This window comes from Nerophis lumbriciformis, linkage group LG18, assembly GCF_033978685.3.
Source record: "Nerophis lumbriciformis linkage group LG18, RoL_Nlum_v2.1, whole genome shotgun sequence".
Classification (NCBI taxonomy): Eukaryota; Metazoa; Chordata; class Actinopteri; order Syngnathiformes; family Syngnathidae; genus Nerophis; species Nerophis lumbriciformis.
This window is the reverse complement of record NC_084565.2, coordinates 44,007,016-44,034,851: the sequence shown is the minus strand read 5'-3', so window position 1 is coordinate 44,034,851 and position 27,836 is coordinate 44,007,016. Positions and strand designations below refer to the sequence as shown.

Sequence of the window (27,836 nt, the reverse complement as noted above, 5' to 3'; positions counted from 1 at the left end):
GGTTGAAAAATGTGGGAGGAGTTGACAGAAAAAAGGGTGAAAAAAGGGTTTGAAAAAAAGAGAATTCTGGGAATTCCTGGAATTTTTTTTAACTTAGAAAAAATGATACGGGTAGTTTGAATGTCCAGGGTGAGTGGAATGTGTTGAAGGTGGAATCAGTTGAAACATGTGGAAATGGTGGAAGTTAGAAAAATGACCAATTCATTTTGAATGGGAAAAATGTCCCAGAAAATCTGAAATTCTGGGAAATCTATGAATTTTTGGAAATTGTCAAAGGAAAGCCCGCGGTTCCTGAATAGGCTGAACAATTTGAAGTTGGAACGCTTTGAATCGGATAAAAAATGTGGATGGTAGAGCGCGCCAAAATCTGGAGAATAATAATAATAATAAATAGATGAATTTTGGTGTGAATGTTGTGGAGCTTTCACACAATGATGGTGGATTGAGTGGAAATGTAAACATGCCTGCATGCGGGGGGGGAAAGGTGGCTCCCGCTGGCCCCACGGGGGCTGATCGGGCTGGTTCCCCCACGGAGGCGGCTGGTCGTACGAGTTCCAAGAAGGCGGACCCGGGTCAGGCCCGCTCCAGGGCCCCGCCTCTCTGGGCGGACCGCCGCTCCAGCTGCCCGGCTCCCTCTGATCGCTCCACATCCCCTCGTGGCTGTTCCAGGGCGGACACGGAGGTGGGGGCTGGTTGGGGTCGAAGGGCGGCTGGCGGAGGACAAAGCAAAGTGGTCGACGGAGTTCAGGAGCGCACATGGTGACGCCTTTTTTACCGGCTGGTTCGGGTTCCACGGGCCCATGTGCTGGGCGTCGTACCACGCAGGCTTGGGGGGCAGCTCTGAGGCTCCGCTGGGGTCCTGAGGTTTGGATGGAGCTTCGTCAAAGTCTCCTGGAGACCGACCTGACCTGGGGGACTTCGCCTCTGCCGCGGAGCACACGTGTGACTAACACGTGACACACATGATGACGTCACAACAACGAAAGGAGGCGTCACCTGCTTGCGCGGTCATGGGCGGGGCCTTTTCGGGGTCAGTGGGCGGGGCCAGCTTAGGGGCGGGCTGCATCGTCAGCGTCGTCACAAAGTCTTCGTGCTGGCTCTTCAGGGCTTGGATCTGCTGCTGGAAGGCCAGCTGGATGGGCTGCACCACGCTGGCGTGGTCCGTTATCAGCGAGGCCTGCGGGAGACGCGCGGTCAAACGTCAAAGGTCGAGGCGCGCCGGGGGGAGGCGTGTGACGTCACCTGGTACTGGCCCAGGCCCAGGGCCGGGTTCTGGAGTTGCTGAATGGTCTCGTCGTCGAAGTAGCCGTTCTTCTCCCAAAGCTGCAACAACTGCGGACGGAAGCCACGAAGACGACGTGAAAACATGCCTTAATGTCAGAGGTCACGTGCTGTGGTTTTACCCTGGTGATCTTCTGCTGCTTCTCCTCCTCCACAGCCAGGAAGCTGGTGCAGTAGATCGGAACCACAACTTTCTGCAGAGCTGCCAGCAAATCCTTCTGCTGTTTGCGCTGGCTGAGGAAGCAGGACAATTATGCGTGTCATTTGGAGAAAGATGGGTTTTACAAGAGGAAGAAGAACCTAATCGCCATTGCCGATTAACGTCGCATTTATTTTTAGTCCCCCGACAGACAAGCTCGCAGCTAATACCGTGTCTCCATACGCAGTGTGGAGCCCCTCCCCTAAGTTCAGAATAATAATCAACTCTATTGCAGCGAATAAACTGCAGTTAAAAGTGGAGGAGGCTACACAAGTTACACACCGAGTGAGCGAGCCATTAACAGGAAGTAAGCACGCTAAAAGCAAAGCTAGCTTAAAACAACACCAAGAAATTAAAGCTGCAAGCAGCATTGGTCGGGCCCGCGTATTTGGCAGGCGCTAGTCCTAAGTGTCCCAATACTTTTGTCTACTTTTAGTCCGAAGTGTCCCAAGACTTTTGTCTAGTGTACCTACCTTGTCTGCATTGTGTGGGCACGTTGGTGCTTCCTGCTTTTAAGCAGCCATCTTAAAAAAACAGCAGCGCAGCGGTTCTTTGAAGGCTCATAAAATCAAAACCGGAGCAGTTAGAAAAATTATTTCGATAACTTTTATTTGGAAGGGTTCAATCTCTCTCCTGTGTTATTTTGAAGCTGATACGACAAACGCGCTCAGAGGAGATAATGTTTGAAGAGAAGTGACCGGTTTTTACAAAAAATGTGTTTTGAAGGGGGAATAGCAAACTTCCTGTTGATTTTTGCTGGGGGTTGTCAATTTATGAAATGTAGGTCTAAGTGAGACCTACATAAAGAGGTTTCATGTCTCTCCGACCTTCCCAGTGGGAGTTACAGGCAGTTTTGTCATTTTTTTCTTCCGAGGAGCAGTTTTTTTTGCGTTTTATTAAAAAATTGCAGTAGAGCGCAATTTTGAGATTTGGGGTTACCGTATTTTCCGCACTATAAGGCGCACCTAAAAACCACAAATTTTCTCAAAAGCTGACAGTGCGCCTTATAACCCGGTGCGCTTTATATATGGATAAATATTAAGATTCATTTTCATAAAGTTTCGGTCTCGCAACTTCGGGAAACAGCCGCCATCTTTTTTCCCGGTAGAACAGGAAGCGCTTCTTCTTCTACGCAAGCAACCGCCAAGGTAAGCACCCGCCCCCATAGAACAGGAAGCGCTTCTTCTTCTACTGTAAGCAACCACCCGCCCGCGTAGAAGAAGAAAAAGGGCGCGGATATTACCGTACGTTTCATTTCCTTTGTGTGTTTACATCTGTAAAGACCACAAAATGGCTCCTACTAAGCGACAGGTATCCGATTCATGAAAAGACGCAATCTCTCCATCCGCACACGGATTACTATTTCACAGCAACTGATATTCCTGTGAACCGCACTGTGGATACAACGGGAGCACGTACGGTGAATATTCGCACCACAGGGAATGAGAAGTCATCCTTCACTGTGGTTCTAGCTTGCCATGCTAATGGCCAGAAACTTCCACCCATGGTGATATTCAAAAGGAAGACCTTGCCAAAAGAGACCTTTCCAACCGGCGTCATCATAAAAGCTAACTCGAAGGGATGGATGAAGAAAAGATGAGCGAGTGGTTAAGGTAAGTTTAAGTTTACGCGAAGAGGCCGGGTGGCTTTTTTCACGCAGCTCTGTCCATGTTGATATACGATTCCATGCGTGCCCACATCACGCTGGTTTTAATATATTATTAAAGTTTGACTGACCTATCTGACTGTTTTTTTGACATTCCTTTAGTGCAGTTAGATGCGGCTTACAACACGGGGCGGCTTATAGGTGGACAAAGTTTTGAAATATGCCGTTCATTGAAGGCGCGACTTATAACCCAGGGCGCCTTATGGTGCAGAAAATACGGTAGGTTTTTTTTTAGATCGCAATGTTTGCCAGTCCTGATGTGTGCGTTCAGTTTGGTGAGTTTTGAAGCATGTTAAGGGGGTCAAATTACAGCTCAAAGAGGCAAAAGTGACTGTATTTAGTACTTTTTTGTCTTGAAGGGGGAATTGCCAACTTCCTGTTGATTTTAGCCCGAGAATGTACTATTATGAAATCTAGATCTGGGTCAGACCTACATAGAGGTTTTTGTTTCATGTCTCTCCGACCTTCCTAGTGGGAGTTACAGGCAGTCTAGTTTTCTTTTTTCCTAGGGGGCGCTAGAGCGCAATTTTGAGTTTTGGGGTTCGTTTTTTTTTATTAAAAGGCAATTTTCGCAGGTCCTGATGTGTGGGTCAAATATGGTGAGTTTTGAAGCATGTTAAGTGGGTCAAATTACAGCTCAAAGATGCGGTCGGTATAATAATAATAAAGAATAATAATAAAACCTTACAAATTCAATAGGTCCTTATGTCCCATTGCATAAGGACTCCCTGTGGGAGTCCTTATGCAATGGGCCATGCGGGCCCTAATAAGTGCTCAGTAAAGTTTAGGAAGTGTAGATGGAAGCATGTTGGAGCAGAAAGTAAGCAGATAATACAAATAGATGAAATAATATAATAACTGGTGCTGACATGCAAGAAATTGGTGGTGGGTAATATCACTACATGATCGATAATAACATGATTAATATATTTATATCACAATAGACATATAATATCAATACAAAAAAACTGTTCAATAAAACATTTGATTTTTTTTTTTTGTCGTCTTTTAATAGATTTTTTTTAAACTAAAAGTTGCAATAATTTCAGCTCAAAATGTAGTGTATATTACTGTAAATGGAAAAACACTACTGCTGTTTTTATGGTTAAAAAAAGGCAGCTCAGTTGCCAGAATTTTACTGTAAAATTGACATTTGTTTTTTTACTGAGCTGCCAGTTTTTTGTGTGTTTTTTTTAAAACCGCAAATCAACAAGTGTAGATTTTTCGGTGTATTTACTGTAAATGCCAAAACGGCACAACAGTTTTACAGTAAAAAAAAGTATTTTTTTTCCATTTAGAGACAAATTTCACAATTTGACCATGAAATCTATTGCTACTTTTACATTGCACACTTTGATGGATAACTTGCTTTGAAATCATTATTAGTATTTATATCTATTTAAAAAAAGGTTTGAATGTTTGATCATAATTTTTGCATAATTAAACAATATTTAAGTTAACATAATGTACAACATGTATTTTTTTTTCTGCCAAAATACAAAGAATACATTTAGTTAGGGGTGTAACGGTACACAAAAATGTCGGTTCGGTACGTACCTCAGTTTAGAGGTCACGATTCGGTTCATTTTCGGTACAGTAAGAAAACAACAAAATATACATTTTGGGGTTATTTATTTACAAAATTTGCAAAAATCTTCCACTAAAAATATTTTTCTTAGTGTAATATTTGATGTGAAGTAATGGGAACATTGGATAGGTCAATAATTCATAATAACATTGATTTTGATTCAATATTATGTTTTGAGCAATGACAGTTTGAAAGAAAAAAAAAACAGCTTTGTTTTATTAGTCAACATTGCAACTTTTTCTAAATTACATTTCACCTTTAAGCTTTTTTATTTCACTTTTGTTATGTTTTTGTTTATTTTACCGGTAATAGCATTTTTAGAATGTGCCGTGGGCCTTTTAAACATTAGCTGTGGGCCGCAAATGGCCTGCGGGGCACACTTTTGACACCCCTGCTATAGATAATAAAAAATTCAATCCATGGATTAAAAGCAGAGCCTGGCGACGCATGCGTGTTTATCATAACTCTCTCTCTCTCTCTGTCTCTGCCCCTCCCTCACCAATGCTGCTGTTTGTTTTGTTTTTAACCCCTTCTTAACCCTGAACGTACATTGAAAATACACGGAACCCTAACTCAAAATGCCGGACATTTGAGGCATTTAAGAAACTCCGCCCTGACAGCTCCGCAAAAGAGGACATGTCCGGTGAAAAGAGGACGTATGGTCAGTCTATCCTAGCCCGTTAGCTGCTAGCATGCCGTGTGTTGTGCCTCGGTGTGCATTGTTTACACAACGTGCGTTACGCTACTTAATATGTCCGTGTGGAAACTCGTTCGGTACACCTCCAAACCGAACCGGAACCCCCGTACCGAAACGGTTCAATACAAATACACGTACCGTTACACCCCTACATTTAGTAAGAAAAGTTACAGTACTTTATTGATATTTCCGGGCTTTCCAGGGCCAAATAAACATCTGCCCCCCGGGCCTTGGGTTTGACACCTGTGCACTAAAAGATGATGGTATCGGCAGCATAGACCCCTGATGGGAACATCATACCTGCCAACTTTTGAAATCAGAAAAACCTAGTAGCCAGGGTCCAGGGGCCGTAGGTCCAGGACAAAGTCCTGGTGGGGGGTTCATCCGACGCAAAATGATTATTAGCATTCAGACAGGTTAAAATGTTGCTAAAACCATCACTTTTCTATCAGTCACAGTGACTTTTCAAAACAAAAATATTACAGCAAAAATCATATGGGTTGATTGACATGTTTATTCTGTAAGCTAACTTCAATAGTTTGAAATTATTTTGACAGTTAATGCCAGTTATCCTGTCAACCTTTCACAAGACTTCAATTTGTTCATTGAAAGTATAAACACTTTTTACAGTAAACAAATGGTAAAACAGTACTAAACAATTCCATTAAAAAAAAAATTGGTGTCATTATTAACTTTCTGTCCAAGCTTGTATAATCTACTGCCTTGTTCAATTGTAAAAAATATTCTGTGCCTAAAATTCACATTTCTATCACAATTATCATACTGTAAACATGGTAAGCTAACTTCATTAAAATTAATAGTCCTGTCAATAGCATGGAATTACAATTCAAATGTAGTTTTTTTGTAAGCCTTTCAAAAGAATTCAAAATATGAAAAATTCATGACAATTAATTGAAGCCATCAGACACTTGAAAAGTGGCACATCACATCTCTAATGTAATCATTTGAACTTTTCAACAGAAATAGCACTGCAAAAATATTAAGGACATACTTCTGTATTTTGGTAGTTATGCTGTCAACATTTAACAAGATTTCTTCAACTTGGACTTGAAAGCATAAATAGTATAAACACTTTTAACAGTATAACAGTACTAAACAATTCCGATAGATAACATTGGTGTCAATACCTTTTTGTTTGCTCAATTATTGCCTCCGTAAATAAAACTTTGGCATTTATCACATCCAAAGAATCTGTTTGGGCGACGAAAAACGTTGAAAGTTTTCCACTTGTACCGAAATCTGTTACCCATCGGAATTTGTAACTCCAGGGGGCGATGTTCCCATGGCGTTTGTTTGATGGTTAAACGGCAAGCCCAAAGAGGAGGAGAAGAAGAACGCTTGCGTAAATGGCGTAAACTATCCTTAATGCTGAAACGTCAGTTGTCAGAATTTCAGCATTAATAAATGACACATATTCTGGAAATCAATGACTTACTTTCATTATAGTATGAGTCCATTGTATCAGCTGTTGATTCTCTCTCACACACATACATTTTCCGGATTAAAAGCTATCATGGAATGAAACGTCAGTTGTCAGAATTTCAGCATTAATAAATGACACATATTCTGGAAATCAATGACTTACTTTCATTATAGTATGAGTCCATTGTTATTATTAATGCTGAAATTCTGACAACTGACGTTTCAGCATTAAGGATAGCTTACGCCATTTACGCAAGCGTTCTTCTCCTACTCCTCTTTGGGCTTGCCGTTTAACCATCAAACAAACGTCATGGGAACATCGCCCCCTGGAGTTACAAATTCCGATGGGTAACAGATTTCGGTACAACAACGGCATTAGACTTGTGTTTTTTTTGTCCCAACGTGGTCTTTTACATCGCTAATTCCTCCGTGTCCGATCGAAAAATCTTGTCTGCACAAGGTGCAATTCGCGTAGTTTTCAGCCTTTTTGGAACGGATAATTATTCCCGGATAGGCTTTTGAATATTCTTCACGGAATGACTGCAGTTTTCTTTTCGGTTTAAGACTTGTATGCGATTTTTCTCCGGCTGATTCCATGATCGTTCGCTCGTTTGGAAACAATGGCAACTGGTGCCTCGTGCTTGGCAGCGGTGCTATAAATAGCCTCGCGCATGGCATTCGGAATGGCTCGATAGGAAGTTACGGGAAGCAGTGTCGATTGTCATTGTTGTTACGTGCTTTCGTGAATAAAACTTAAAAAAAAATTTTTTTTTTAATTAATGAAAAACCATTTTTTATCACTGCAACCGTAACCCGGAATAGGTTGATGAAAACCGTACTAATTACGGGAAAACCGGAGTAGTTGGCAGGTATGGAACATGCCTACCATATTTTCCGCACCATAAGCCGCCCTGGGTTATAAGCCGCGCCTTCAATGAACGGCATATTTCAAAACTTTGTCCACCTATAAGCCGCCCCGTGTTATAAGCCGCATCTAACTGCGCTAAAGGAATGTCAAAAAAACAGTCAAATAGGTCAGTCAAACTTTAATAATATATTAAAAACCAGCGTGATGTGGGCGCGCATGGAGTCGTATATCAACATGGACGGAGCTGCGTGAAAAAAGCCACCCGGCCTCTTCGCGTAAACTTCCCTTAACCACTCGCTCATCTTTTCTTCATCCATCCCTTCGAGTTAGCTTTTATGATGACGCCGGCTGGAAAGGTCTCTTTTGGCAAGGTCTTCCTTTTGAATATCACCATGGGTGGAAGTTTCTGGCCATTAGCATGGCAAGCTAGAACCACAGTGAAGGATGACTTCTCATTCCCTGTGGTGCGAATATTCACCGTACGTGCTCCCGTTGTATCCACAGTGCGGTTCACAGGAATATCAAAAGTCAGTGGAACCTCGTCCATGTTGATAATGTTCTCTGGCCGGATCTTTTTTTCAGCTATCTTGTTTTTACAATATGCACGGAAAGTAGCCAGCTTTTTCTTGAAAGTCTTTAGGCAGTTGCTGTGAAATAGTAGTCCGTGTGCGGATGGAGAGATTGCGTCTTTTCATGAACCGGAAACCTGTCGCTTAGTAGGAGCCATTTTGTGGTCTTTACAGATGTAAACACACAAAGGAAATGAAACGTAATATCCGCGCGCTTCTTCTTCTTCTACGGGGGCGGGTGGTTGCTTACAGTAGAAGAAGAAGCGCTTCCTGTTCTATGGGGGCGGGTGCTTACCTTGGCGGTTGCTTGCCGTAGAAGAAGAAGCGCTTCCGCTTCTACGGGGAAAAAAGATGGCGGCTGTTTACCGTAGTTGCGAGACCGAAACTTTATGAAAATGAATCTTAATATTAATCCATATATAAAGCGCACCGGGTTATAAGCCGCACTGTCAGCTTTTGAGTAAATTTGTGGTTTTTAGGTGCGGCTAATAGTGCGGAAAATACGGTACTTGTATTCACGTGGAGGGCGCCTACCAGTGATGGAGAACGTCATTGGTCAAATAGATGAGATGCAGGCGGAGCTCAAAGTGCACTCCTTCAGCCGTGATGCGGTTGCGAAGATGCGATGTCATCAGCTCACAGTGCTGCGGAGTCTTGGCGTTGTTGAACATCCAGTTCTTACCGGCCTGGCGGAAACATTGACATTTGACTCGAGCCTCAGTGGGCGTGGCTAACGTGTCGGCATCTTACAGAAATGGCGTCTTTAGTGCAGGTGTCGATAATGGGCTGCAGCAGGTTGTCGAACTCGGTGACGTCCAGCTGAGTGTCCATCACCAGCTTTTGGATCTGCTGCTCGGCGGCCAAGGCTATGGCGGCGCTGACTTGTTCCTGCGAGGAGGAGCAAGTTGCACGGTACCCCGAAAGATGCCGTGCGGAATAGGCGGCGTACCTGTCTGAGCTTGTGCAGGTGCTGCTCCTGATGCTGCAGGTTCCATTGACTCTGCTGGATGATGTCATCCAGGGCGGGCTTAGAGGTGGAGGACGTCGGGATGGGTGGCGGTGCGATCCTAGCCATGGGCGGGGGAGGGATGTCGAGCATGTCGGAGGCGCCTGGGTTGTAGAGCTCTGCAAAAAACAGGAAGTAGGGACGTTGGCGATGCAGAGGAAGACGACAACGGCGGTCATGTTTCAAACAGGAAGCATGTGTCATGTGCAGTGTTGGGACTAACGCGTTACAAAGTAACACGTTACTGTAACGCCGTTACTATCGGCGGTAACTAGTAATCTAACGCGTTATTTTTTATATTCAGTAACTTAGTTACCGTTACTACATGATGCGTTACTGCGTTATTTTGCGTTATTTTTTATGTAGTATCGGCTAGAAACTGAGAAGATCTGAGTGTTGCAGCTAAGGCTGAAACGACGCGTCGACGTAGTCGACGTCATCGGTTACGTAAATACGTCGACGCCGTTTTTGTGCGTCGGCGCGTCGCATATTTACGTCACACTACTGTCATGGCGGAGCGCAAAGCAGACGATGCGAGCGAGGGGAAAAAAGCACGCCAAAAGTCATCAAAAGTGTGGGAGTATTTCACCAAACGGCCTAATAATGTTGTTGTATGCACACTGTGTCGAGCGGAAATGGCCTATCATAGCAGCACAACGGCTATGAACGAACATTTGAAAAGAAAACCCCCGACAGCGTTCTTGCCATCACCATCAACAAGTCATTCGTCCGCGTGCGTATACGTTGTCATTATTACACAAAAACATGAATGTGTCATTTGTATCTGCGTTGTAAATTCATAAACTAAAGCACCGTTTGCTCTGAGAGGCGCGTTTGGCGTGCCTGTTCAGTGTTTACAAAGACGCGCTCCTCTTTAACGCTGTGGGGAGGCGGCGGCGGCGAGCGAGCGGCGAGGCGGGGCGCGCCGGGAGCGACACCGCAAGAGACAGGGGACGACGAGCGAGCGAGGAAGAGGAGCTGAAAAGCGAGGAAAGAAAGAGAAAAGAGTTGGGAGAGAAAAGACTTTGTGTAAAATTAAAAGATTGTAAACCTGGCAAAGCCGTCTGGCGTTCAGTCTGTCGGTCCTGAAAGAACCCCACGGCACAAGACGTGTCACAAACGCTAACGTTAATTAGTTGTGCAAATACCTTTTACAACATTAACAGTTACATATACCATGTACAAACCAACAATTAACTTTCACTTTAATCATACTATCATTGTTGTGTTATTAAGCAAAATAAGCAATACTTTTACTTTTGTTGAAATGTTTACACTGTACACTTTTTTGTATTGGATGTTTAGCTTTATTTTTGCACATTTTAGCAAATAAGCAATACTTTTACTTTTGTTGAAATGTTTACACTTGTTACAGGATATTTCCGTTTGCACTTTTTTGTATTGGATGTTTATCTTTATTTTTGCACATTTTAAAGCAAAATAAGCAATACTTTTACTTTTTAAATGCTTATACTATTCCAGAATATTAAGATTTGCACTGGATGTTTACTTTTATATTTGCACATTAAAAAGCAAATAAGCTACTTTTAATTTTGTTAAATGTTAAAAGTTTTAAATGTTTACATTGTTACAGAATATTTTGTCATGTTGTTGTCAATGTTGACTGAGTGGCCATACTTTTTTTTTTGTAAATAAAAGCCATGCCTTTTGAAAAAACTGGCCTACATTAATTTTTTCCTCTTCATTTTAAATAAAAATAATAATCGGTAAAAGGAAAAATAATCTATAGATTAATCGAAAAAAATAATCTATAGATTAACCGATTAATCGAAAAAAATAATCTATAGATTAATCGATAGAAAAATAATCGTTAGCTGCAGCCCTAGTTGCAGCGCTGCTGAAGAGGCGACAAAAAAGAAGCGCGCCGCGCGCTGTCTGTGTGTACGTGTGTGTGTGTGTGTGTGTGTGTGGGAGGGGGCGTGTCTGTGTCTACTATCAAGACGTCATGGCGAACCCCGAAGCCGAGTTTCTTAAAATGGAGATATTTTCAGTACGTTTCTTTTATCGACCACAAAGAAAAGAACATTTTAGTTGAATGTAAGTTTCAAATATGCTGAAACAGCGACAAAAACAACATGCTTCGACGAAGCTAGTAAAGAGACACACACTTCACCTCCACCTCCAACAGCGGCTGGATTTTAATGAGGCACTGCACACTGAAGGTACACACACTCTGTCAATTCTCTTATATACTCTTTCATTTTAGACTTTTAGAGTGTTTGATTATCACATCACTCTAAATGTTTAGACTATAAAGTTCACAAACCTAAAGAGGGATGCTAGTGGGCCAGGCTAATATTTCCTTTTCTCTAAACTAAGTGGGGAAATGTGTAGAGTGTTCTGGGCTTCAGACATGATTTTATTTCAGAATTCCTTGAGATAAAAAAAACGCCTGGTTAGGCTTTATGTATGTAGTGTGTGCCTTTCTTGTTTTACAGCTATGTTGTTATTATGCTGTTTGTTACTTATGTATGTTATGTTGCAGCTATTTAAAATAGTTTTGTCAATTTGTTCTGGTCTGAAACAAATTGGCCCTTTAAAACATATCTTTGTCTTTGTGTGTTGTATGTAGAGCACATTGCTTAGCAGAGTTCAGTGATGCAAATGCATGTCAAGTTGATCAACACATTGTATTATTCTCCAGTGCAATAACAGTACTAAAATGAAGGCTAAAAGGGCATTAAATGGGGCCTTAAAAATATATATAAGTAACTAAATAGTTACTTTTCACAGTAACGCATTACTTTTTGGTTTAAGTAACTGAGTTAGTAACTGAGTTACTTTTGAAATAAAGTAACTAGTAACTGTAACTAGTTACTGGTTTTCAGTAACTAACCCAACACTGGTCATGTGTAAAGATCGACCGATTATCGGCGCCAATATGTGGAATTTTGACGTTTTTTTTAAACTCCAACATCCAGTATTTCAAAAAATAATTCGTAAATAGATAATAATAAGCACTAGCCTTTTTGCTCCGCATGACAAAAATTAAATTTTTGCTGCACCCTAATTGTTTTTAATTAATTTAAGAATAAAAAATACTCTCATTGTCAATAATTTCCCCCAAATATGTTTTGATATCCGACAGGACATTTGAGTTCTTGTGAGAATTCTTCTCCGGTCTGCTTTCTCTGCCTTTTTTTTTTTTTTGCCGGGAAATCCTGTTTTTGTCCTTCTTTCCTGACGTTTTTCCCGGTCCCGTTTGGTTTGATTTCGTTACTGCAGAGATCGAGTCGCTCGACAAGCCTCCGTCCGCAGCAATGGGATCATTAAGGATAGCGCAATCAAATAACGCGACATATGGACGACAAATATGAAACGTATTATTATTTTGGAGTAAAGAAGAGCAGGCAGCAGCTCACACATTCTCGTACTTTCTGTAACACCCAGGAAGAAATTATATCAGCCATCTTGAAAAATGCCCCAACTATAATCTACATGAAGGAGTCCAGAATTGTTTTTGTTTACATTTTTGCAACATTTCAGGGTTTTTCACAACAAAACCTTACAATGTAATAAACTGCTCTAAAATTGAGTACCGTATTTTCCGGACCATAGGGCGCACCGGATTAAAAGGCCGATGAGCAGGCCTATTTTCATACAAAAGGTGCACCGGATTATAAGGCGCATTAAAGGGGTCCTATTATGATTTGTTTTACCGTATTTTCCGCACTATTAGCCGCACCTAAAAACCACAAATTTACTCAAAAGCTGACAGTGCGGCTTATAACCCGGTGCGCTTTATATATGGATTAATATTAAGATTCATTTTCATAAAGTTTCGGTCTCGCAACTACGGTAAACAGCCGCCATCTTTTTTCCCCGTAGAAGAGGAAGTGCTTCTTCTTCTACGCAAGCAACCGCCAAGGTAAGCACCCGCCCCCATAGAACAGGAAGCGCTTCTTCTTCTACTGTAAGCAACCACCCGCCCGCGTAGAAGTAGAAGAAGAAGAAGCGCGCGGATATTACGTTTAATTTCCTTTGTGTGTTTACATCTGTAAAGACCACAAAATGGCGACAGGTTTCCGGTTCATGAAAAGACGCAATCTCTCCATCCGCACACGGACTACTATTTCACAGCAACTGCCTAAAGACTTTCAAGAAAAGCTGGCTACTTTCCGTGCATATTGTAAAAACAAGATAGCTGAAAAAAAGATCCGGCCAGAGAACATTATCAACATGGACGAGGTTCCACTGACTTTTGATATTCCTGTGAACCGCACTGTGGATACAACGGGAGCACGTACGGTGAATATTCGCACCACAGGGAATGAGAAGTCATCCTTCACTGTGGTTCTAGCTTGCCATGCTAATGGCCAGAAACTTCCACCTATGGTGATATTCAAAAGGAAGACCTTGCCAAAAGAGACCTTTCCAGCCGGTGTTATCATAAAAGCTAACTCGAAGGGATGGCTGGATGAAGAAAAGATGAGCGAGTGGTTAAGGTAAGTTTACGCGAAGAGGCCGGGTGGCTTTTTTCACGCAGCTCCGTCCATGTTGATATACGACTCCATGCGCGCCCACATCACGCTGGTTTTTAATATATTATTAAAGTTTGACTGATCTATCTGACTGTTTTTTTGACATTCCTTTAGCGCAGTTAGATGCGGCTTACAACACGGGGCGGCTTATAGGTGGACAAAGTTTTGAAATATGCCGTTCATTGAAGGCGCGGCTTATAACCCAGGGCGCCTTATGGTGCGGAAAATACGGTAATACATTGAAAATACTTCCTTGTGGTCTACATAAAGTAATGGTGGTTCTTTGCTCAAAATGTATAGATTATGTCTTACAGACCATCTTCAAGTCACTTTCTGACCGTCGCTTCGTTTTGTGGACGGTCTTATTTACGTGGCTCACCTTCTGACAGCGTCTTCTCCTTGTCATCTTTGTTGTAGCGGTGTAGCGTGCAAGGACGGGAGTAGGAGAAGTGTCAAAAGATGGAGCTAACTGTTTTAAGGACATTCAGACTTTACTTCAATCTCCTCATCGAGTGCAACAACAACGCCCGAAATGTGTCCCGTGAAAAACCGTCCGACCGGAACTCTCTAATAACTAAAGTTCCTTGGGTGAATAATGTAAACTCACTACACAGGTAGTTTTTAGCGCTTTCATGGTGACAGATATAAGTAAGAACTGTACACTACTTTATATTAGAAATGGCATTATTGGAGGATGAATGTCAAATAACAAGATAGAAAAAAAAGTAGATTATCGAAGGTGTCGGCACGGACTACAACGGCGGAAACGTACACATTTTCAGTACTTATGCAGATCCCAAATACAGATCAGCAGGTACCAGAAGGTAAGAAAAGTTGCTTTTGCATAATATTGTGAAACAAAACGCCAAATAATACAGTATATCTGCTAAACGGGTGCCATTTTGCGGTCCGTATACACACATCATAATAATACTCGTATGTCTGACTACTGTAGCCGTAATGCGCCGACAATTCATCAAGAGGTGCGGCTTCATAACTTACCAAAGTCTTACTAAAACATTTCAACAGATTTTTGAGTGCCATGAGTTACGTTTTGTATTCTCAATGGAACATTTAAAGTTTTGGTGTTGTTTACTTGAGTCATATTGCAGTCTACACACGTATCTCTTATGTGTGACTGTCATCTACCGGTCACAGTTACCATTACACCATGTACCAAATAAAATTGCTTCGAGGTCAGTAAGCACAACCAGAATTATTCCGTACATTAGGCGCACTGTCGATTTTTGAGAAAATGAAAGGATTTTAAGTGTTCCTTATAGTCCGAAAAATACGGTTGATCGTGATGTACAAAAATCCCATATTTTTACCAATGTTCCCATATTTTGAAAATCTCGATGCCCCTCTGAGACACACGTAATAAAAGGTGTTTGTAAAATCTCCTGATGTTTTTGGTGCCTATTTAACCACAACATTAGCGACGTGTTTCACGTTATGTCGCGACTAGTCGGACATTTCCCAAAAATGTTTTTATTTAAACAACTTAACGCCTTGTCCAGCTGTTTACTGGCGTAGACCCGACATGTTTAGCTAACCTTTAATGCATACTTGCCAACCCTCCCGGATTTTCCGGGAGACTCCCGAAATTCAGCGCCTCTCCCGAAAATCTCCCGGGGCAAATTTTCTCCCGAAAATCTCCCAAAATTCAGGCGGAGCTGGAGGCCACGCCCCCTCCAGCTCCATGCGGACCTGAGTCCGCTTTCCCACAATATAAAGAACGTCTACAGTAAAGCAGTCCGTCTGCCGTGAACAGCAATGTTGTGACACTCTTAAACAGGACAATACTGCCATCTAGTGCATTTGATGAAAGCACTTTTGTGCGTGCCACACAGCAATGCATCATCAGAGAGGGTGTTCAGCATGGTTAGAAAAATAGTGACAGAGAATAGAACAAGGATGGACAATTCAACCCTTAACTCAACAATGAGTAGATGAGTGTTATGTGTGTGTATATGTGTAAATAAATGAACACTGAAATTCAAGTATTTCTTTTATATACACAGGTAAAAGCCAGTAAATTAGAATATTTTGAAAAACTTGATTTATTTCAGTAATTGCATTCAAAAGGTGTAACTTGTACATTATATTTATTCATTGCACACAGACTGATGCATTCAAATGTTTATTTCATTTAATTTTGATGATTTGAAGTGGCAACAAATGAAAATCCAAAATTCCGTGTGTCACAAAATTAGAATATTACTTAAGGCTAATACAAAAAAGGGATTTTTAGAAATGTTGGCCAACTGAAAAGTATGAAAATGAAAAATATGAGCATGTACAATACTCAATACTTGGTTGGAGCTCCTTTTGCCTCAATTACTGCGTTAATGCGGCGTGGCATGGAGTCGATGAGTTTCTGGCACTGCTCAGGTGTTATGAGAGCCCAGGTTGCTCTGATAGTGGCCTTCAACTCTTCTGCGTTTTTGGGTCTGGCATTCTGCATCTTCCTTTTCACAATACCCCACAGATTTTCTATGGGGCTAAGGTCAGGGGAGTTGGCGGGCCAATTTAGAACAGAAATACCATGGTCCGTAAACCAGGCACGGGTAGATTTTGCGCTGTGTGCAGGCGCCAAGTCCTGTTGGAACTTGAAATCTCCATCTCCATAGAGCAGGTCAGCAGCAGGAAGCATGAAGTGCTCTAAAACTTGCTGGTAGACGACTGCGTTGACCCTGGATCTCAGGAAACAGAGTGGACCGACACCAGCAGATGACATGGCACCCCAAACCATCACTGATGGTGGAAACTTTACACTAGACTTCAGGCAACGTGGATCCTGTGCCTCTCCTGTCTTCCTCCAGACTCTGGGACCTCGATTTCCAAAGGAAATGCAAAATTTGCATGGTTGGGTGATGGTTTGGGGTGCCATGTCATCTCCTGGTGTCGGTCCACTCTGTTTCCTGAGATCCAGGGTCAACGCAGCCGTCTACCAGCAACTTTTAGAGCACTTCATGCTTCCTGCTGCTGACCTGCTCTATGGAGATGGAGATTTCAAGTTCCAACAGGACTTGGCGCCTGCACACAGCGCAAAATCTACCCGTGCTTGGTTTACGGACCATGGTATTTCTGTTCTAAATTGGCCCGCCAACTCCCCTGACCTTAGCCCCATAGAAAATCTGTGGGGTATTGTGAAAAGGAAGATGCAGAATGCCAGACCCAAAAACGCAGAAGAGTTGAAGGCCACTATCAGAGCAACCTGGGCTCTCATAACACCTGAGCAGTGCCAGAAACTCATCGACTCCATGCCACGCTGCATTAACGCAGTAATTGAGGCAAAAGGAGCTCCAACCAAGTATTGAGTATTGTACATGCTCATATTTTTCATTTTCATACTTTTCAGTTGGCCAACATTTCTAAAAAATCCCTTTTTTGTATTAGCCTTAAGTAATATTCTAATTTTGTGACACACGGAATTTTGGATTTTCATTTGTTGCCACTTCAAATCATCAAAATTAAATGAAATAAACATTTGAATGCATCAGTCTGTGTGCAATGAATAAATATAATGTACAAGTTACACCTTTTGAATGCAATTACTGAAATAAATCAAGTTTTTCAAAATATTCTAATTTACTGGCTTTTACCTGTATATATATGAAATACTTGACTTGGTGAATTCTAGCTGTAAATATACTCCTCCCCTCTTAACCACGCCCCCGCCCCAACCACGCCCCCCGCACCCACCCCCCACCTCCCGAAATTGGAGGTCTCAAGGTTGGCAAGTATGCTTTAATGCAAATGAACGTCGGTTCTAAATGTCGGTTATCGGCTTCCTTGACTAATACTGAGTCGGTATCGGCCCTGAAATGCCATATCGGTCGACCTCTAGTCATGTGGTCACTGAACCCAAGTGACCCTGGGAGCTGCAGCGGGATGATAAGAACCTTCCATTGAACATGCAACCACTAAAACCTCAGACACGACATTTCTTTTCGACCATGTTGGACATGAAGGATGTCCAAACTCTCTGAAATGCAACCTTGTTAAAAAAAAAGGGACTAAAACAAACCAAGGCGTTGCCAAGCACAAATGTTAAGCAAGGAAAACTGCAATTCTGAATTGATCTGTCAGGTTTGCTTCCAAATAAATACCTTCAGATTTATATTCCTCCCCATCGTGGGTAGAGGGATCTAAGTGGAGAGAAGCACATTTTAATGCATTTCAGTGGTATCACACGTTGAGACGAACATGCAAGCCCCCGCACAGCAACAAACACAACTGAACTGACAATATGACGGCGAAGTAGCTCGTCCACGAGACGAACAGAACATTCCCGGCATCCAATGTGCGAGTCGTGCTTTTTAAAATAAAAAATAAAACAACATACGCTGCTGCTTCGCCAAAGTCAGCTTGCACTTGTAGTAGCTGAAGAAGTCTCCTCCGAAGAGGAAGGAGAACTTGGGGTTGTCCTTCTGTTTTTCCATCGTCATGTTTTCAAACTCGGGTCCGTTCCGAGCGACAAACTGAGCCAGCTTGTCGATCACGTTCCGCAGTTCTTGATCTGCCACAAAAAGGACACAAAGCTGTTGTTTCCATTGACTTGTGGTTTGTCTTCCCAGAATGACCCGTGAAATACCGTATTTTCCGCACTATTAGCCGCACCTAAAAACCACAAATTTTCTCAAAAGCTGACAGTGCGGCTTTTAACCCGGTGCGCTTTATATATGGATTAATATTACCGGTAAGATTCATTTTCATAAAGTTTCGGTCTCGCAACTTCGGTAAACAGCCGCCATCTTTTTTCCCGGTAGAACAGGAAGCGCTTCTTCTTCTACGCAAGCAACCGCCAAGGTAAGCACCCGCCCCCATAGAACAGGAAGCGCTTCTTCTTCTACTGTAAGCAACCACCCGCCCGCGTAGAAGAAGAAAAAGCGCGCGGATACCGTACGTTTCATTTCCTTTGTGTGTTTACATCTGTAAAGACCACAAAAAACTCTCCATCCGCACACGGATTACTATTTCACAGCAACTGATATTCCTGTGAACCGCACTGTGGATACAACGGGAGCACGTACGGTGAATATTCGCACCACAGGGAATGAGAAGTCATCCTTCACTGTGGTTCTAGCTTGCCATGCTAATGGCCAGAAACTTCCACCCATGGTGATATTCAAAAGGAAGACCTTGCCAAAAGAGACCTTTCCAGCCGGCGTCATCATAAAAGCTAACTCGAAGGGATGGATGAAGAAAAGATGAGCGAGTGGTTAAGGGAAGTTTAAGTTTACGCGAAGAGGCCGGGTGGCTTTTTTCACGCAGCTCTGTCCATGTTGATATACGATTCCATGCGCGCCCACATCACGCTGGTTTTAATATATTATTAAAGTTTGACTGACCTATCTGACTGTTTTTTTGACATTCCTTTAGCGCAGTTAGATGCGGCTTATAACACGGGGCGGCTTATAGGTGGACAAAGTTTTGAAATATGCCGTTCATTGAAGGCGCGGCTTATAACCCAGGGCGCCTTATGGTGCGGAAAATACGGTAAGTGATAACTACATTTATTCAGTGATTGGGTCTTTAAAGCCAGACATGTGAGAAAAGTTGGAATAATTGTTTGTAAGTTATCACAAAAGAAACATTGTATTATATTATGTTCCTGATAAGAAGATGAAGGCTGTCTTTCGAGGCCTAACAAGAGGAAGAAAGCTCGTGAAACGCCACTGTGATTTCAACACTGACAGATGGCAGGATCTGCTCAACTTCCAGAGGAACTCTCTTTGAAGTAAGGCTGAAACGACGCGTCGACGTAGTCGACGTCATCGGTTACGTAAATACGTCGACGCCGTTTTTGTGCGTCGGCGCGTCGCATATTTACGTCACTCTACTTTACTGTCATGGCGGAGCGCAAAGCAGACGATGCGAGCGAGGGGAAAAAAGCACGCCAAAAGTCGTCAAAAGTGTGGGAGTATTTCAATAAACGGCCTAATAATGTTGTTGTATGCACACTGTGTCGAGCGGAAATGGCCTATCATAGCAGCACAACGGCTATGAACGAACATTTGAAAAGAAAACCCCCGACAGCGTTCTTGCCATCACCATCAACAAGTCAATCGTCCGCGTGCGTATACGTTGTCATTATTACACAAAAACATGAATGTGTCATTTGTATCTGCGTTGTAAATTCATAAACTAAAGCACCGTTTCGCTCTGAGAGGCGCGTTTGGCGTGCCTGTTCAGTGTTTACAAAGACGCGCTCCTCTTTAACGCTGTGGAGAGGCGGCGGCGGCGAGCGAGCGGCGAGGCGGGGAGCGCCGGGAGCGACGCCGCAATCGTGCCCAGGTGCGCGATCCGCGCAGTTGGAAGAGAAAAGACTTTGTGTAAAATTAAAAGATTGTAAACCTGGCAAAGCCGTCTGGCGTTCAGTCTGTCGGTCCTGAAAGAACCCCACGGCACAAGACGTGTCACAAACGCTAACGTTAATTAGTTGTGCAAATACCTTTTACAACATTAACAGTTACATATACTATGTACAAACCAACAATTAACTTTCACTTTAATCATACTATCATTGTTGTGTTATTAAGCAAAATAAGCAATACTTTTACTTTTGTTGAAATGTTTACACTGTACACTTTTTTGTATTGGATGTTTAGCTTTATTTTTGCACATTTTAGCAAATAAGCAATACTTTTACTTTTGTTGAAATGTTTACACTTGTTACAGAATATTTCCGTTTTGCACTTCTTTGTATTGGATGTTTATCTTTATTTTTGCACATTTTAAAGCAAAATAAGCAATACTTTTACTTTTGAAATGCTTATACTATTCCAGAATATTAAGATTTGCACTGGATGTTTACTTTTATATTTGCACATTAAAAAGCAAATAAGCTACTTTTAATTTTGTTAAATGTTAAAAGTTTTAAATGTTTACATTGTTACAGAATATTTTGTCATGTTGTTGTCAATGTTGACTGAGTGGCCATACTTTTTTTTTTGTAAATAAAAGCCATGCCTTTTGAAAAAACTGGCCTACATTTATTTTTTCCTCTTCATTTTAAATTAAAAAAAAATCGGTAAAAGGAAAAATAATCTATAGATTAATCGAAAAAATAATCTATAGATTAACCGATTAATCGAAAAAAATAATCTATAGATTAATCGATAGAAAAATAATCGTTAGCTGCAGCCCTACTTTGAAGTGTTAAACGAACTCTCTTTGAAGTATTTCACAAACTCTCTTCCAACTATTTGGTAACCGAGGTCAACGCTATTTACGACCCGCTGCCCTCTTGAAGTCGCTGTGGTCAGGAGACGGGAGGGGTTATCCATTGTCCTCCAACACCTGCCCCGGCTGGATCCAGGAAGAGCCCAAGCCCGAGACATCCTCTTCTTGGACTTCAATGAGACCGAAAACAATGACTGTTTTACATACTTCCTATTTCTAATGAGACATGTGTTGGTGCGTGAACATTGAATATCTAATAAAAGAGGAGACGAAAACCGTCTTCGTCAGAGCGTGGTGCAGGACTGTACAGAGAGTGCAGTGGCCATGTCTCTCCTCAATATTGAGTCCAAATTGAATTCTGTCTCTGTTTGATTCCTTGCCTTTTGTCTTGTTTAATAGATGTCCTCAGTGTTTGAACGTGACAGATAATTTGAGGTGTTTTCAGTAAATACTGAAAACAACACATTATTTGGTGGATATCAGAACTTAGTTGTTTTTTTATTCATATAAAACAATGGTTGATGCAACAAACGCACCATAAAAGTATGTGTGTAACCAAGAAGAAAGGTTTACTGTAATATCGTTCATGTTAATGTATGAATGAAAAGTAAGGCATAACATTTACAAAATGCCAAAGCGACGACAATTATAAGTTCAAGTTTAATAAGTTTATCACTGACCAATCTTAAAATACCTGTAAAAGTGGAATGTAAAATATATATGCACTATTAAGTGGCTTACATTAGGCAAGTGTTTTTCAACCTTTTTTGAGCCAAGGCACATTTTTTTAATAAAAAAAATACGGAGGCACACCACCAGCAGAAAAGGTTAAAAAATGAAACTCCACCAGGTTGTCGTGCCTTATTTTGAGTTTGTTGTTGTTTCCTGTGTGTCGTGCTTTTAGTTCCTGTCTTGGGCTGTTATTTTGGTGACCTTTCCTGTTTAGTTGGTGTTCTCCTGTAGCGGCTTCACGCCTTCCTTTGAGTGCTATTGCCCACACCTGCTTTGTTTTCACAATCAAGACTATTTAAGTCGTGCGTACGCTATCCTTCTTTGTGTTGATTGTCATGTCATGTACGGATCCAAAGTGGACGGACGCCGTCTTTGCTCCACACGCTGTAAGTTTTTGCTGTCGTCCAGCATTCGGTTTTTGTTGACTTTGTAGCCAGTTCAGTTTTACTTTTGTTTTACAAAGCCATCCCTATGCTTCAGTGCCTTTTTACTAGCGGGACTTGCCTTTTGTTAATTTTTGGTTTAAGCGTTACATATAGTGATGGGTTGATGAGGCGTCATGAAGCGTTTCGACACATTGCAAAACTGTATTGATACTGTGTCGATACTGTGTCACTAAATACTGACATCTGCTGGACATTAAAAATCCCTACAGGCAACCTATGGACCGACTCAACTGACACTGATTTTATGCCCTAGTACAGGGGTCACCAACCTTTTTGAAACCAAAAACTACTTCTTGGGTACTGATTAATGCGAAGGGCTACCAGTTTGATACACACTTAAATAAATAAATATATTGTCATTTGTAAGTTACACGTAAGTGTGATTTAAACAAGAATAGCTAAATAAATACATTTATATATATAAAAAAATGGGTATTTCTGTCTGTCATTCCGTCGTACATTTTTTTTTCCTTTTACGGAAGGTTTTTTGTAGAGAATAAATGATGAAAAAAAACACTTAATTGAACGGTTTAAAAGAGGAGAAAACACGAAAAAAATTAAAATAAAATTTTGAAACATAGTTTATCTTCAATTTCGACTCTTTAAAATTCTAAATTCAACTGACAAAAAGAAGAGAAAAACTAGCTAATTTGAATCTTTTTGAAAAAATTAAAAAAAGAATTTATGGAACATCATTAGTAATTTTTCCTTATTAAGATACATTTTAGAATTTTGATGACATGTTTTAAATTGGTTAAAATCCAATCTGCACTTTGTTAGAATATTTAACAAATTGGACCAAGCTATATTTCTAACAAAGACAAATCATTATTTCTTCTAGATTTTCCAGAACAAAAATTTTAAAAGAAATTCAAAATACTTTGAAATAAGATTCAAATTTGATTCTACAGATTTTCTAGATTTGCCAGAATTTTTTTTTAAATTTTAATCATAGTAAGTTTGAAGAAATATTTCACAAATATTCTTCGTCGAAAAAACAGAAGCTAAAATATTTATTCTTTACAATAAAAAATAAAAAAATGTACTTGAACATTGATTTAAATTGTCAGGAAAGAAGAGGAAGAAATTTAAAAGGTAAAAAGGTATATTTGTTTCAAAATCCTAAAATCATTTTTAAGGTTGTATTTTTTCTCTAAAATTGTATTTCTAAAAGTAATAAGAAGCAAAGTAAAAAATAAATGAATTTATTTAAACAAGTGAAGACCCATCCATCCATGCATTTTCTACCGCTTATTCCAAGTGAAGACCAAGTCTTTAAAATATTTTCTTGGATTTTCAAATTCTATTTGAGTTTTGTCTCTTTTAGAATTAAAAATGTCGAGCAAAGCGAGACCAGCTTGCTAGTAAATAAATAACATTTAAAAAATAGAGGCAGCTCACTGGTAAGTGCTGCTCTTTGAGCTATTTTTAGAACAGGCCAGCGGGCGACTGATCTGGTCCTTACGGGCTACCTGGTGACCGCGGGCACCGCGTTGGTGACCCCTGCCCTAGTATATACAATAATATAAACCGAGTCATTGTATTTCATTTAGGATTATTTCATATCTTCATTTAAATAAAAATATATTTGTATCTTTTTTAGATACAGTCAATAAATAATGTGAACATGTATCATAACATGGAAATCTAAGAGAACGTGTTGTGGATGATTGTGGACTGGGAATTTTTTTAATTTTATTTTTTTACACATTTTTATAAAAAAAAAAGTTTTTCCGACGTATTACATTTTAGACGATTTCTCTTCTTAGTTATTATTTCTCGGGCTGTAGAAAAGAGCCGCTCACAGGGCACAGAGGAGGCGACACAGTTGGCGTATCGGTCACGTGACCAAAACAGCTCATGATGGGTCACGTGACTTTCTAAAAGCGGTACGCGCACCGACACAGGGTTTCGCTCTATGAGCTCGACGCATGCGCCGATGCATCGGTGTTGCCGGACCCATCACTAGCTTCAGTGCCTTTTACTAGCGGGACTTGCCTTTTGTTAATTTTTGGTTTAAGCGTTACATACCTTTTTACCTGCACACTGTCTCCCGCTGTGCTCTGCATATTGGGATCACGACAAACCATCCTCGACACGTTCCTACTTCTACAAAGCAATGAACTACCTGCTGCCACCTACTGATATGGAGTATTACATAGTTACCCTGCCAAGCTCTACACAGCACAGGCACTAGACAACGGCACATTATTATGATTATTGATTTGTAAAAAATATTTTTTGGACCAATTAGGTGAAGTTGCATAATCTCCCACGGCACACCAGGCAATATCTCAGGGCCAGAGGTGGGTAGTAACGCGCTACATTTACTCCGTTACATCTACTTGAGTAACTTTTGGGATAAATTGTACTTCTAAGAGTAGTTTTAATGCAACATACTTTTACTTTTACTTGAGTATATTTATAGAGAAGAAACGCTACTTTTACTCCGCTACTTTTATCTACATTCAGCTCGCTACTCGCTACTAATTTTTATCGATCTGTTAATGCACGCTTTGTTTGTTTTGGTCTGTCAGACAGACCTTCATAGTGCCTGCGTTTCAACAAATACAGTCACTGGTGACGTTCACTCCGTTCCACCAATCAGATGCAGTCACTGGTGACGTTGGACCAATCAAACAGAGCCAGGGGTCACATGACCTGACTTAAATAAGTTGAAAAACTTATTGGGGTGTTACCATTTAGTGGTCAATTGTACGGAATATGTACTGTACTGTGCAATCTACTAATAAAAGTTCCAATCAATCAAACGTGTGAAGGAAAAAAGACAATTTTTTATTTCAACCGTACACCCCGTCAAAAGCCTAAAGACTGACTGCACAGTTCCTGTCTTCACAATAAAAGTGCCGCTCCATCGCGCCTGCGCTTTCAAAATAAGAGTCTCCGAAAGCCTGCGCAAACAAGCTAGCAAGCTACGGAGTTTGCCGCCAATGTATTTCTTGTAAAGTGTATAAAAACGAATATGGAAGCTGGACATATAAGATGCCAAAAACCAACCACTTTCATGTGGTATTGGACAGAAAGGAGGAACTTTTTTTCTCCTCCATTTGAAAACGTGGACGTTTGTCATCACTACTGTCTGATTCCAATCAATGCAAGTCATCAGAATCAGGTAATACACCAACTTATATTCTTGTCTTCATGAAAGAAAGGAATCTATATGTGTTAAACATGCATGTATATTCATTAAAACACTATTAACATGTAAACAAAAACGGCAAAAAAATAAATATAAATTATATACTGTATATATCAATGTATGTATATATATATATATATATGTGTGTGTGTGTGTGTGTGTGTATATATATGTATACATGTGTGTGTGTGTGTGTATATATATATATATATATATATATATATATATATGTGTGTGTGTGTGTATATATGTATACATGTGTGTGTGTGTGTATATATATATATATATATATATATATATATATATATATATATATATATATGATATGTGTGTGTATGTTACTCAGTGCTTGAGTAGTTTTTTTACAACATACTTTTTACTTTTACTCAAGTAAATATTTGGGTGACTACTCCTTACTTTTACTTGAGTAATAAATCTCTAAAGTAACAGTACTCTTACTTGAGTACAATTTCTGGCTACTCTACACACCTCTGCTCAGGGCACACTAGTGTGCCGCGGCACAGTGGTTGAAAATCACTGCATTAGGCAATTAAAAAAATGTTGCACTCATAAAAACAGCCAAAAAGATGATGGATTTAAAAATGATTCAGTTGTTCTCTGCACAATTTAAATATGTCGCTGCATGAAAATGACATACACTTTCTAACAAAAACCATTTGTTTGCACAATCAGCTAGCGCCAAAACACGCAACTTGTATCTCTGGCTCTCGAAAGGGACACATAAACCGATTCATTTTTGAGTAAAAATCCAAGTATAATAACAGATATTAGACAAGTGACAAGTGTGGAGAGCGTTAGCAAGCATGCTAAATGCTAAGTGATGCTAGCCGTGTTAGCATGCGTGCTAACCAATGCTCAATGGAAGCCAAATAACACTACAGCCTAATTCCTCACCTTCAGGCGGCGTGGGGACATCCATTTTTATACACAACCTACAGGAAATGTTCACAACCTGCAGTGTGTTGTCTAAAGTCTGTCAAATGACTCCGCGGTGACTAAACGTGACAATAACACTTGCATTGCCGCTTCAGTGGGGAGGGGAGGGGCCGGAAGTCCCACACGACTGCGGAGTCGCCACGAAACTAGTCAGAGCTACTACAGCGCCCCCAGTGGTCAGGCGGTTCAAGAATGTCGAGTGTTTATTAACAAAACATTTATAAAAAGCTTCATAAATAACACGACACAAATTAAATTTTCACCACAAAACATGTGTGTGTAGTGTAGGTTTAGAGTATCTTACAGCAAGTTTTAAAATGGCTAAACATTGATGCTTTTATTCGTTTCTAATCATATTTATTTTTATTTTGTTTTTATATTGGTTTTGTATTTATTTTTATTTTTTTGTTTTTATTCATTCATTGGTGGAGCTAAGGATAATCAATCAATCATTAAAAAAAATAAAAACTAGAACAGCCTAATAGCTAGAACTAGCACACACATATCTAAAAAAAACAAGGCTTTTTTAAAAACAAGGGTTTTTAAGCCTTTTTTAAAAGCATCCACAGTCTGTGGTGCCCTCAGGTGCTCAGGGAGAGCGTTCCACAGATTTTATTTGTAAAAGCACTTTACATTGAGCAAACAATCTCAAAGTGCTACAGTGCATTTAAAAACAAAACCAAATCAAATCACAAGTGTCTCAAAGGGCTGCACAAGCCACAACGACATCCTCGGTACAGAGCCCACATAAGGGCAAGGAAAAACTCACCCCAGTGGGACGTCGACGTGAATGACTATGAGAAACCTTGGAGAGGACCGCATATGTGGGTACAGGTACAGGGTTGTGATTTGAACAACTTTAACACTGTTACAAATATGCGCCACACTGTGAACCCACACCAAACAAGAATGACAAACACATTTCGGGAGAACATCCGCACCGTAACACAACATAAACACAACAGAACAAATACCCAGAATCCCATGCATCCCTAACTCTTCCGGGCTACATTATACACCCCCGGGGGGGATATGCCTTGCAGTCCCTTATGTGTGTCTGCAGAAGCCGCATACAACATGTGACTGGCCCATACTTGCCAACCTTGAGACCTCCGATTTCGGGAGGTGGGGGGTGGGGGTGGCGGGGGGCGTGGTTGGGGGCGTGGTTAAGAGGGGAGGAGTATATTTACAGCTAGAATTCCCCAAGTCAAGTATTTCATATATATATATATATATATATATATATACATACATATGTCTTAATAAGGTTATCCAAAAAATAGTGCTCGATACCGTAGTAGAGCGCAATATATGTATGTGTGGGAAAAAAATCACAAGACTATTTCATCTCTACAGGCCTGTTTCATGAGGGGGGTACCCTCAATCGTCAGGAGATTTTAATGGGAGCATTCGCATACCATGTTTTATATAGGGCACAGAGTGGGTGGGTACAGGCTGGCCTAGGGGCGTGGTGATTGGCTCATGTGTTACCTAGGAGGTGTTTCCGTCTATGGCGGCATGTTGTTACAAT

At 40.8% G+C, this 27,836-nt stretch overlaps 1 protein-coding gene across 3 annotated transcripts in view; it reads right to left on the bottom strand.

Moving 5' to 3' along the window:
- cherp (calcium homeostasis endoplasmic reticulum protein) overlaps nt 1–26,422 on the bottom strand; it is a 49,351-nt gene extending 22,929 nt beyond the window's left edge. Inside the window, exons 1-11 of one of the 3 annotated variants that reach the window (XM_061978443.1) lie at nt 26,264–26,422; nt 18,171–18,344; nt 17,935–17,973; nt 9,261–9,436; nt 9,062–9,199; nt 8,846–8,997; nt 1,404–1,515; nt 1,243–1,332; nt 997–1,177; nt 776–924; nt 465–710 (exon numbers count right to left, since the gene is read on the bottom strand). In XM_061978443.1, the coding sequence (XP_061834427.1) occupies nt 465–710; nt 776–924; nt 997–1,177; nt 1,243–1,332; nt 1,404–1,515; nt 8,846–8,997; nt 9,062–9,199; nt 9,261–9,436; nt 17,935–17,973; nt 18,171–18,344; nt 26,264–26,288 (1,482 nt within the window). In that variant the 5' untranslated portion in view covers nt 26,289–26,422. The remainder of the gene's footprint in view (nt 1–464; nt 711–775; nt 925–996; nt 1,178–1,242; nt 1,333–1,403; nt 1,516–8,845; nt 8,998–9,061; nt 9,200–9,260; nt 9,437–17,934; nt 17,974–18,170; nt 18,345–26,263) is intronic. The other 2 variants (XM_061978444.2, XM_061978445.1) reach the window with 2 other exon arrangements.
- Nucleotides 26,423–27,836: the final 1,414 nt, after the last annotated feature.